General features: G+C 45.4%; 1 protein-coding gene across 4 annotated transcripts in view; it reads right to left on the bottom strand.

Moving 5' to 3' along the window:
- DENND1A (DENN domain containing 1A) overlaps positions 1 to 11,525 on the bottom strand; it is a 266,540-nt gene extending 255,015 nt beyond the window's left edge. For all 4 annotated transcript variants that reach the window (XM_083721669.1, XM_083721671.1, XM_083721670.1 and 1 more), the window contains exon 1: positions 11,302 to 11,525. In XM_083721669.1, coding sequence (XP_083577795.1) covers positions 11,302 to 11,318 — 17 coding nt within the window. In that variant the 5' untranslated portion in view covers positions 11,319 to 11,525. The remainder of the gene's footprint in view (positions 1 to 11,301) is intronic.
- Positions 11,526 to 13,149: the final 1,624 nt, after the last annotated feature.

Below are 13,149 nucleotides of genomic sequence, written 5' to 3'. Positions count from 1 at the left end.
AAGGTGCTACTGGACAATATTTTTATATACTTCAACTGTGTCAGACCAACACGGCTACCTACCTGTAACTCTATTGTGTCATAAGCCTTCAAAGAACACGGCCCACTTCAGACACAATGCTCAGTGATTCTTACAGTCTAATCTTCAAATTTATTCAGAAGCCACACATCCCTCCATTGCAGGATACATGACACTGAGTCACCTGTAAGTATGCATAGGATTGCAAGCCTACAGTCAGGTTAATCAAAGTAAAATCTTTGGGGGAAACCTTCTGTGCCAACTTTTAAATGCCTGGTGAAAACTGTTCAATTCTGCCAAGCCTACACAGGTAATTAAGAGCACATCCTTCCACCATGGTTTGCTGATGTCTCTTTTTAACTTTCTTTGTTTTTAGCTTGTTTTTAACTTTTTGCATGCTTTTATCATATGGTTTTATGTGGGGGCTTTTCTGTAAAACCACTTCTATACATTTTTACAATACAGTGGTACCTCAGGTTACATATGCTTCAGGTTTCATAAGCTTCAGGTTACAGATTCCGCTAACCCAGAAATAGTGCTTGAGGTTAAGAATTTTGCTTCAGGATGAGAACAGAAATCGTGCTCCGGCGATGCAGGAGGCCCCATTAGCTAAAGTGGTGCAGGTTAAGAACAGTTTCAGGTTAAGTACGGACCTCCGGAACGAATTAAGTACTTATCCTGAGATACCACTGTATAGAGATATACAAATATTTTAATAAATAATAGAAAAAATGGTTTTATCCTGAATCCTGAATAAATAATAAAGTCTACAGTATGGTCTTCCAAAGCCTGTGGACAAAGACTTTTGGTGGTACAAAGGCTGAAACAACTGCACCCAAGTAGATTCTTGCCTATGAAACTTCAGCCAAAGAAAACTCGTTGGTCTTTTAAGGCAGCCTTGCATTTAGGGACTGGCCTAAGAGCCACAGGAGACCGGGAACTGCATGAGGGCAAATGAGGCAGGCTGGTGGTGGAGGAAGAACGTGGTTGATCCATCGTCCATGCCCAGCACAAAAGACCTCTCTTCCATGTCCAGTAATGAAATGCAGAAGGCTGCTCCAGGAGGGACGGGGGGGTCATCCCCCAGCAGGATAGTAAAAAGGGTTTGCAGACTAGTAACTTTTACGGGCTTATTTACAAGGCTGCTTGAAGGTGCCAAAGGAATCCTACATCTTGGTGACGGCGGTGGGAGGTATAGTTCTTTACTTCTGCAAGAAAAGCTCAAGGACAGGGAACTGAAATGGGCATCTTTCTTTCTAAACAATATCCATACTTTATTCAAATTTGGGGTTTAAAGGCTGTATAATGTTTGAAGCTTTACTAAAATTATATAATAGATTCTGCAGTAGATGACTTTAAAAGAGAACTGAGCAAATTAATAGAAGATAAAACTATCAGTGGCTGCTAGCCACAATTGTTATGTTCCCCCTTCACTGTCAGCAGCAGTGGGATTCTAAATACCAAGTGCTGAGAACCACAAGCGGGGAGAGTTCTGTTGCTGTCACTCAGGGCCATTGGCCTGATCCAGCCATTGGTCTTCCAATGTTCTTATTCACCTTGTTCATGCCATGCTTCCTGACACAGGAAGGCAGGCTAACCTAGTGAACTATCTGGACTTGCAGTTGGGTATCTTCTTCCAAATGCACCCTGAGCAGATATTGAAGAGTAATACCGTGGTACATCAGGCTAAGTACTTAATTCGTTCTGGAGGTTCATTCTTAACCTGAAACTGTTCTTAACCTGAAGCACCACTTTAGCTAATAGGGCCTCCTGCTGCCACTGCGCCGCCAGAGCACGCTTTCTGTTCTCATCCTGAAGCAAAGTTCTTAACCCGAGGTACTATTTCTGGGTTAGCGCAGTCTGTAACCTGAAGCGTATGTAACCTTTAGCGTATGTAACCCGAGGTACCACTGTACTGGCTATGGAACCAAGTATCAAATCTTAACAACATTCAAGTATGAATTTAGGACAGTGCTTTGATCCAAAGTACCCTTGCACCAAACACAGAGCTAGAAAGAAAGTTCTTAAGCACAAATCCTGTCCTTAGTGAGGGGGGTTAGTTTATAAGAGCAAACATGAACAACCAGGCAGCTGGGATTCATCCAGTCTTAGCTGAAAAGGGCTGTGTGTTGTAGCTCCAATTTGAGTCTTGTTGGGCTGCCTCTGATATTCACTGAATATTTTGGAACCCAGGTAAGACTGGAACCCAAATAATGCAGGTTCCCTAGCAACAGCAGACACAGGCAAGTGTTATTCTTTTTGAACCGATTAACACTTGCCCTTGAGAAGCTATGTAGAGCCTTCCTGGGTGACACCTGAAGTGAAAAAATAGGTCAATTTCGCTCAGCTCCTGCCACTATTGCCTGAAAAAGCAGCAGACTACAGTTACTCAGCAAGGAAGAGACTGAAAATGTTTTGGGAATGAAATGAAGAAGGAAATGGTGGGAGAAGGAATGCTGACCGTGCTGAGCAGGGCTGATGGGAAGTGGAATCCAGCAGAACCCGATTCCCTGGCTTCCACAAAGGGGAAAAATTCAGCTGCAGCACACTGTCAAGAAACAGTTCATCTGCCATTTGCTTTTAATATACTTTGGCCCTCTAAAGCGCACTGTCATATATATTTAAAAGTGCTGAGTTTGCTATCCATCTTTCAAAGCCTTGGCTAGGAACCTTGCTCAAACACTGGATTCCGGATTTCAGCAGCGTTCTATTCTTTGTTGATTTAAGTCTGGGGTGAAGAGCCTGTGGCCTTTGGGCCTAATTAGGCCTGCACAGGTCCTACTTTGACCCATGAGACCCCTTACCCCAAGAGCAAACTCACCTGCTCCACACCTAACATCATGTGATGTCAGGCACATAAGGAAAAGGGACAACTAGGAGCTAAAAGTGAGCTCCTGGTTATTTCTTTTCAGGTAGAGCTCAGTGACTGCACCAATCACTGACAGAGCCACTTCACTAAGGTGTTCCTCACTGGGAGCTTCCTAGAACAGCCCAGGGGGATCACTGTCAGCAGCTGATCAGCGCTATCAGAAACCTGGGCCTCATGCATCTGCAGGCACAGTTTGGATTTGAGCTGCACCTGCAACCTGACTTTTAAGAACATGAAAACAGCCTACTAGATCAGGTCAACGGCTCATCTAGTCCAGCATCCTTTTTTCCACAGTGGTCAACTGGATGCCTGTGAGAAACCAGAGATCAGAACATGAGCACAAGAGCATTCTCCTCTTCTGTGGTTTCTAGCCATCGGCATTTGGAAGCTTTGCTGGCTCTAACTGTGGACAGAGCATATCCATTGTGGCCAGGAGCCACTCCTCCTCCTCCATGAATTTGTCCAATCCTCTTTTAAAGCCACCCATGTTGGTGTCCATCCATCACTGCTTCCTGGGAGACCAAGTTCCACTGTTTGACTATGCCTTGCATGGACAAGGACTCTCTTTTATCCGTCATGAAGCTTCCAACATTCAGCTTCATGGGATGTCCATTAGTTCTAGTGTTACAAGAGAGGAAGAAAAACTATTCTCCATCCACTATCTCCATGCCATGCATAATTTTATAAATGTCTATCATGTTGCCTCTTGCTTGCCTTTTTAGTATAGAGTCTCCACCTAACTTTAGTTTAAAGGGACCTGCTATTACCTACAGTAAGAGTCCCTCTGAACTTTGGCAGGTGGGGGGGGGAGTGCACAGGGGCAGAGTGATAAGGATCCAATGCCCACTCAGTATACTGCTTTCTATGTGGACCTCGTCACAGCCTGGTTTATATCATATTATTAAAACAAAGAGCATCAGTACCCTCGTACCTACGGAACCGCCTCTTCTGGTATGCCCCACGGAGGACCTTATGGTCTGCTAACAACATCACCTTGAAGATCCTGGGCCCCAAGGAAATTAGACTGGCCTTGACTAGAGCCAGGGCCTTTTTGGCCATGGTCCCGGCCTGGTGGAACACTCTCCCACAAGAAACCAGGGTCCTGTGGGATTTGACATCTTTCTGCAAAACGGAGCTGTTCCGCCAGGCCTTTGGGTGGGCAGGATGCAGTTTGACTTAGTTTCCTATCTATAAAAGAAGCCCAAAGGAGGCCCCCAATTCGCTCACGGGTCCTGGTATGATCAGTGCGGAAAGTTGGTCTTGGCAAGCACTAACCACTCTCAGTGTCAACCTGATAATTGCCACCTGCCCAGATTTTAACTTGCTTGAATTAATTTCAAGATGCATTTAAATTAATTTATGTCTGTTTTTATGCTTCTATTTTCTATTGTGTTGTTTTTGTGATGTTAGCCCCTCTGAGCCCAGCATATATATATAAAATTATTATTATTATTATTATTATTATTGGGACCGGTTTACTTAGGAGATCACTTTACCCCACAGGTGCCCAAGCAACCACTTCAATCAGCAGAACTGGCACTACTACAGGTGTCACATAATACCATTCAGCATTTTTAATAACTCAAATTTTTAGTGTGGCCACACCAACACTTGGAACTCCCTGCCTACTGAGACCAAGAAGGTGTCATCACTTTGTAGACTGCTTTGAGCTTTTTTTTTACAAAAAAAAAAACTGTGTATAATTTTTTTGAAATAAACCAATGAATGAAATTACACAAAGCTGCAGATGGGAGAAAGAACCCCTTTTTTGCTTCCCTCTGCTCAGGGCAGGGTGGTTCTTCAGAGGTCCCTGTGGTGCCAAACTGTGGAAGGGCTGGGTTACTGCTAACACATTCTAATTCTGAGCATCCAAGATTGTTAAGGGATCTAGCGCGAGATGCTGTGAACAGCTGACTCGCATTACTAGCCCTCTCAAGTATCACCTGTTAATTTAAAGATTCTATTTACAAGCCTGGTCAGCTTTCATGGTTGTCTTTAAAGGCACAGCTGGACAGGCCCACGCTTCTCAGTGTTGAATTTAGGTGGAGTAAATAATTCACTGGCCACAACATTCCTTGCTCTGGTCCAGCTTCTTCTTTCTGCAAGTTTATGCTGAAAACAAGGAAATAACTAAAGGCCTGCAGTAAAATATGTCAAAATAAAGTGAGAATAAACTCAGCCCCACCCATCCTGTCACCTTACTCAATGTAACCTGCAATCCCAGCTTCCCCACTCTCATTCAGGGATCTCAGGCCCTCAGGAGTCATGGGTATGGGGGTGGTCTGTGTGCAAGGAGCTGAAGGTGAAAAGGGGGGTGTAAGAGGGGGCCACAGAATGGGGGGAGGAGGAGTCACTGATATTGGGGGATGGTCTGTATGTAAGGGGGAGTTTAGAAAAGCAGGGGCGAGAGGTAGGGAAAAGGGGGTTAAGATGAAAATGAAGATGCAAAGGAGTTTTTGCAAAAGAGGAGGCGGCCAGAGAATGGGGTCAAGATTAAAGTAGGGGTAACAAAAGGGTCTGCAGGAATAGGAAGCGATGGTGGCTTCATAACTGGGCAGAAGGGGTGATTAGTTGCAATGTGTGGAAAGTGCAGGGGTGGCGTGTTCGCAGGGGGGTGCAGAAAAAGTGCTGTCTTCACCTGCCAACCCCCTCTCTCTCTCACAGATTCCTTCTCACAGGACAGTTGGTAGTAAATGGCCTATGGTGCGGAAAGGCGTAATCTGTTACCAATTTCACATTCTGAGATTTCACATATCTTACATAGCCCTTGACCTTTCAATCCAAATATCTTGTTTTAATTGCTAGATTGTTTAAATGAGATTGCTTTATTGCATATTTTAATTACTGATATTATAGTCGAATGTTTGTGTAACTAGTTTTTATACTTTGTAAACCACTTAGAAGCCTATTTTGACATTAAGCAGTATCTAAATTAACATTAAAAAACCCAACAGAATAGCATTTCCAAACTACCCTCTTTTCCAGAGATGAACATCTCACTCTGCCCATTGCTAAACATTTTATTCTCACATACTATGCTATATTTTACTGCTCTGATGTGGCTTCCTCCTTCTCCCCACCACAGTTGAAAACAAATTGAGCAATATCCAAGGAAACAAATGACCCACCCATGTATTTTTTTCAGACATAAGAAAAAGCGTCCAGTCTTCCCTCAATGTGCCCCTGCTTAGCCACAGATCCTTACTTCCTGTTGAACTTTATTTCTTAACAAAAATCAATTAGCAGCACAAACCTGGCTTAAGGGCACTTGCCCAAATTAACCCGTATCAGTTGACCATGGCGCTCCATAAGCACCTCAGATGCCATGGCAACAGCCCCCCCCCCCCAATATACAGGTCCTGGGGGTGGAACCACACTCTTAATGCCAAAGTTGAAGTGATCCAGTCACAGCAGATGGAGAGTGCACGTCAGGAAGGGTAAGCAGGTTCGCAAACAACCCAAGCTGCACTGCAGGGATGAGATATGAATCTGAATCTTCAAGCTAGCCAGGCCACACATCAAATTTAAACTGAAGCTACAATATGACCCAATACATCAATACATCTTCAACTAGGAAGGGCCCTCCAGATGATATGGGCTACAATTCCCATCAGCACCAGCATAAATGGCAATGCTCCCTCGTCATATAATGATGATAGCTAGGAATGATGGGATTTGTAGTCATAAAATCTAGAAGGTGCCAGGTTCGAGGTGGTCGCACTTCATTATAGTAGCTCACAAGTATGCAGCAAAGGTTGCGCTCCACTGTGCACACGAAGGTGAAAAGGCAGTGCCAATTCAGAATGTAGAGATTTTGTCTCCTAGCTGCTGTCTGGGGCAGGTATAGCCCAACATGGGACCCTCCAGATACCGGCTACTAGTTATGATGGCAATAATAGCTCCTATATCAGAGGCATTATGCCTCCAAACACCACTTGCTGCAGATCATGAAGGGAGGAGCTCGTGTCCTGCTTGCAGGTTTCCCATAAGAATGTGACTGGCACCATGAGAACACAAAACTGCACAAAATGGGCCCTTGGTCTGATTCACAGGGGCTCTTCTTAAGCTCTAGTGTTGTTGGACTCCAGCTTATTTAAGTTCCATGCAACATGGACAACAGTCAGGGACAATGAAAGGTGTAGTCTAGCAGCACCCAGAGAGCACCACATTGGCTAACCCTGGTCTGGGGACTCATATCCGCTCCCCTCTGATTCAGCACCCAGGACTTAACCAGAAAAACAGGATCTTGGACCTCAGCGATTCTCTGAAATCAAAACTCAATGACTCCTTCTCTCAAACTTCTGCTCATCTGTCCTGCTAAATGATCCTTTCTTTGAGTTCCTCTTGAGAGAAGAAATTCTGAACTTGCCAGGACTCTGAAGACACAGAGAAATTAGGTTTAGGGGCCTCTGAAAAACCACCTCCAGATAGCAAAAGCGAAAGAGAATCAAACAGAAGCCAAAGGAACAACACGCTGATACATGGAACATAGGCTGTTCAAATCACCAAAAACTTACATTTTTCAGGCAATTCTATTATTCCCAGCTTTAAGTAGCCCAAGTTAGTCAACCCATAAAATTTACTTAAGCTATTTATAATCCTCAGTATCCTGACATAGTGAAATTTAATATGGGTCTCATGTCTTAGTCAGTCCCAGAGTTCTCATAGCCCTTAAGTGTTAATAAATCTGGGGGTCTGAACACAAGTGGAGGGAGTAAGTGGTTCTGTGAGGCTGAGCAGAAACTCAGGCTCCCAGTTGCCTTATTAACACTTTTTGTTTCCCTTTGCAATCTAAAAAACAAGTGTGTTGGGGGTAATTTACGGAAAGATTTTTGGCCCCTGGCAGAGAACAAGTGCCAGTTCTTACTGTTTGAGGATCTTCCACATTTTACAGTCATTCTCAGCAAGAACATCTCCTTGCTTCTGGTTTCTGGACAATCATTAACTGCCCATCCAGAAGCGACCTCTCTACACAGTAAATAGTGGAAAGCTTGTTTTATTCCTCGAACGATTGGAGATACAAAGGAAGTCGCACGATCCCTCTGTCATTGAACAGAACTTGGATTGGAGTAACCTATGTAAGATTCCAAGATTCACAGACGCTCTTCCAGAGATTTTCCAGTGGCTACAGAATGGCTGGACTTAATCTGTGTGGTTGAAGATTACAGAAAACCACTTCACAGTGTGGTTTCAAACTTCCTAATCCAGCCAAGATATTTCTAGGAGGAAATATGGATTATAAACACTCACTTCTCCCCTTTACCAAAAGGCATATTTTCTGACCCCTACTATATTTGTTTAGGACACAGGCGGTTTCTAAAGACAGCCAATCTACAAACCTTTTATAGCTTTCAGGGTCAAGCTACGACCACAAGAGCAACCAGGGAACTATGATACTGGCAGCACAGACTGTAAATTCTTGTTATGACCGAAGAAAAGTCCACCAGCTAAGGAACCAATTGTCTAACACTGCCCCAGCTACTATTTCTAGGTAGATTTCAAATATTGTCCCACAGAGAGTGTCTGATGAAACTATTTGCCCTAGGAACTTTCCTGACTTGCTCAGTTATGTTAGTGGAGAGAAATGTAGGTGTGTGCAGGTATACACAGGTGTACACGCAATTTCCCATTTATAGCAGAACAGATGCAACGGTCCCCAAAGATGTTACCTTTCTTTTTCGTGATTTTCAGCCCACTGCTAACACAGGGAACATGCTGTCTACACCAAGCAGATCTTGAGAGGGCAGACTGCTATGAAATTCAGCAACTAATATAAATGGCACAAACTTCTAGACCTGCTTTCCCGCCGCTGATGCCACCCAGATGTTTGGACTACATCAACCCCAGCCAGCACAGATGTGCTGGTAAGGATTAATAAATGTTGTAGTCAAAAACAGTTGAAGTGCACCAAGTAAGAGAAGGCTGCTCAAGACCACAGTCAATCAATTCAGACTAACTTACCAGCTAATAGCGCATGAAACTTGGAAACTGATTGGCAGAAGACAAGCCCAAACCTGCACTTTAATAAGAGTATCCCATTTTTGTTCCTACAAACAGCCATGGCTACTTCCAGGTCAATTTCATCTGATCACTCTGAGGCTGGATAAACCATCTGGCTGCTCCAGACAACTCAAGCCAAGCTGGAGAAGTAAAGCTGTAAGCTGTAGATAAAAAATTTCTCCCACCTCCCAATTTTGCAAAAGCAATTTATCAAAGCTAGCAGCATCAAACTTCCAGACAGTGGCTGCACACACAGACAAAGAAAGTCCTGCAAGATCCTAGGTGTATGTGAAAGTCTCAAGGATCCTGAAGACCAGAACACCAGCGATTTTCTCTCCCCTCCGCTCATCCAAACCCTATGGAGTTTAGGAAGAAGAACCCACCCAATGAAGATTAGCTGGATAAGAATGAGAAACAGGTCGTTCTACTAAAGCAGCTCCTTCCCCCACTTTCTTGCCTGCTGCTGAAGCCTATGTCACCTGAATGCTAGCAGAAGCCACTTTTGCTACCCTTCTGGTGTCACCTTTTCTCTTCTTTCAAAACCATCCATTTGTGCAAATGCTCAGAATGTGACAGGAGCCTTTCCCAGGGCAATGAAGCTCCTTGACCAGCCAGCTTGCCCTGCTCCTGCCTCTTCAGGGCTTGTTGGCATGAAAGAAGAAATGCAGGAGGGGGCAGGAACACAAGGACACATCCCCGCTCACTCAGTGAAGGTTGTGCAGCACCTCAGGTGCACCACATGCACTTCCCATGAAACACTTTATACAAGGGGGTGGGGAGCGCAGCATCTGGAGCTTTGGAAGAAAGACAGACATCTGTATCAGCCGCTGCTTTGCAACTTGAATTTAAGACACAAACATGTGTAAACACAACTAAGCAGGTAAAATCACCAAATTCTGAAAGAGTTATCTCTAATGCTAACTCCAAAAAATGGTACTCATTATTTATCTATTAGCAGAGAGAATATTTTATCTCTGCTGATCATGTGTATGTCCACACATACATAAAGAAAACAGCTTCAGGTAGGTAACTGTGTTGGTCTGACGCAGTCGAATATATAAAAAAATTGTCCAGTAGCACCTTAGAGACCAACTAAGTTAGTTCTGGTTATAAGCTTTCGTGTGCATGAACACTTCTTCAGATACACTGAAACAGAAGTCACCAGACCCTTATATATAGTGGCAGGATGGGGTGGTTTGCAGAAGGGTAGTAGGAGATGGGTGATTGACTCAATGGGTATGGTCAACCTGTGGAGGAATGTTAATGACTGCAATTAGTCCTACAGGAAAAAGCAAGGGATAGTATGCAGATGACCAAAAATAGCTTTAGCAGTGCCAACAGGTTCACCATACCCATTGAGTCAATCACCCACCTCCTACCACCCTTCTGGGAAAAACCCCACTCCATGCTCCCACTATATATATGGGTCTGGTGACTTCTGTTTCAGTGTATCTGAAGAAGTGTGCATGCACACGAAAGCTTATATCAACAAACAACTTAGTTGGTCTCTAAGGTGCTACTGGACAATTTTTTAATTTTTTTTGTTTATAAAGAAAACATTCCTTCATATTTAACAAAACATGGTGGGATGGGAGGAAGCGGTGCAGTCACATACATATACCCAAAAACACATTTTTGACTCTCTACACACTTTCAAAGAGGAGGAGAAGCCTGCCTGTCTCCTCTTCCTACACATTATGGATGCTTCTCTCTTTACAAACACGGAGAAAGACGTCTCCCAAAGCAAGATGCAAGTGAGAAAAACCACAGATATTTGCAGTGCCCTGGGTCACTCATTGCATGAGGAGTTGCCTAAATAGGACACCTAGAAAGACAGGGCAGGGTGGAGTCAGAAGAACTGAAATAAATGGGTTTTCTGAGGTTTTCTTCAAGAGGACAGGTGCACTTAAACATGATCCCCGCACACTGCTGCTTCGGTGTGGGTGCCTCTTGCCCATTCAGTGGGTTTCCCAGGAAGGGGAGAGAAGACCCCCTCCCCACATGCTCTCTATATAATACACATATACACCCACCGTGCCCCCAGGGGCACACACTCCCGGGGGAGGGGCAGCTCCCAGGTTGAGGGGGGCTTCTCCTCATTCGCTCCGGGGGAGAATTATTATTATTACGGTATTAGTATTACTCCTCCTCCTCAAAAGGGGGTTATGAGTTTTCCTTCCAGAGGGTCGCTGGACTTCCACGCCAACCCACCTGCCCCCTGCTGCGAGCGCCCCTCGCCCATTATGGGGGTTTCCCAAGTCCGCCCCCTCCCCACATACTCCCCGCTATAGAGACAGACAGACAGACAGAGGGATGGATCTCTCTCGCGCGCGCGCGCGCACCCTGCCCCTCCCCCCCCCACAGGGGCGCGCTCCCGTCCCGGGGGGCTCCTGCTCCTCCTCCTCCTCACTCACTTAATGCGGGACCCCATGGTCTGTAAGGGGCCGCATGGGCCCCGGGCAAGGCGGGCGGTGGGACTTCCGGGGTCTGGCCGGGCTCGGTCACTCCATCCCGCCCGGGCGCCGGGCTGAGTCCGGAGCGCGACCGGCCGACGGACCGAGGCGAGCAGGCGGGCGAGCAGGGAGGGGGCGGCGGGCCGGATGCGCTCTGGCGCGGGGCACGCCGGGAGTTGTAGTCCCGCCATGCCGGAAGCCGGAGGCCAACGCGCCTCGCCTCCTTTTCAAGCGGCGGCGGCCGGCGCGGCTCGTGTGCCATTGGCCCCGCGGGGACGACGCCCGCTTCGCCGGCGCGCAAGCGTTCCCTTGGGCATGTGCAAAGTGCGCTTAGGTTTCCCGGGGGTATTTCAATGGTACGCAGCGCCAGCAGCCTCCCACCCCCAAATAAATAAATAAATAAATAAATAAATAAATAAGGAATTGTGGTCCTGACTGTAACAACTTTATGGTGAGCGCAGGCACCTGTTTTGCTGTTTCTCCAGCCCATAATAATGAGTTTAACCTCGCCATAACCAGAAACAATCCCAAGTCAAGGATTCTGTGTGTTGACGCCCGCTTCGCCGGCGCGCAAACGTTCCCCTGAGCATGTGCAAAGTGCGCTTAGGTTTCCCGGGGGTATTTCAATGGTACGCAGCGCCAGCAGCTTCCCACCCCCAAATAAATAAATAAATAAATAAATAAATAAATAAATAAATAAGGAATTGTGGTCCTGACTGTAACAACTTCATGGTGAGCGCAGGCACCTTTTTGCCTTAAAAAGAAAACAAAGAGTACTGCTTATAATAACAATTCCCGCTCTGCCGCTGAATAAACTACCCCGTTTTGCTGCTTCTCCAGCCCATAATAATGAGTTTAACCTCGCCATAACCAGAAACAATCCCAAGTCAAGGATTCTGTGTGTTGACGCCCGCTTCGTCGGCGCGCAAGAGTTCCCCTGAGCATGTGCAAAGTGCGCTCAGGTTTCTCGGGCGTATTTCAAGGATACGCGGCACCAGCAGCTTCCCCCCCCCCCCATGTCAAGGATTCTGTGTGTGTGTCAGTGTGTGTATATAGATAATTAGATTTGTATACCACCCTTCATCCGTGGATCCCACTCAGCGACTGTGAACCAAGAAGGGCTCCCTTTTACCCAAGGAAGTAGTGTTCACCTGGAAGAAAAGCCTCTGAGGACGTGCAGAAAAATCGGAGATGGGGAAACAACATTTTGTGTTCAGCATTCTTGAACTTTATTTATTTATTTATTTATTTATTTATTTATTTATTTATTTATTTATTTCCTGCCTTTTTCTCTAAGGAGACTCATGGTAACTTACAGGTAAAAATAACTGCTAAAAACTGGGAGGGGGAGGCAATCATCAAAATACAAATAAACATGGATAGAATTAAAGCTGCATATGCAGGTATGTGTGGATAATTACAATAGAAACAGCACAGAACCAGCCCTTTCAAATAACAGCAGCCAGTTCCCAAAAGCCTGCTGGATCAAGAAGTTATTTGCCAGTCTGGCTTCCTAGGCAGGGAGTTCCAAAGCTGTCTGGGAGCTGCCACCACCGAGAAGGCCCTCTCCCTTCTGTATAGGGATCTGCTGTTAAATAATGTATGTTTGTTGAGTTTTGTTTATTCGTTCACAAAGTCCGCTTTTGTTTTGAAACCTGGAGGTAAGGAGTCTGGGTGCATTTTCTTTGTGGAATGAAATGTTAAAAATGGTACAGTGGTACCTCGGGCTAAGTACTTAATTCGTTCTGGAGGTCTGTTCTTAACCTGAAACTGTTCTTAACCTGAAACTTGAAGCACCACTTTAGCTAA

This window comes from Podarcis gaigeae (genome assembly GCF_964106915.1).
Source record: "Podarcis gaigeae genome assembly, chromosome: Z".
Lineage (NCBI taxonomy): Eukaryota > Metazoa > Chordata > Lepidosauria > Squamata > Lacertidae > Podarcis > Podarcis gaigeae.
Note: the sequence above shows the minus strand (reverse complement) of the source record. Positions and strands in the feature narration are given on the sequence as shown.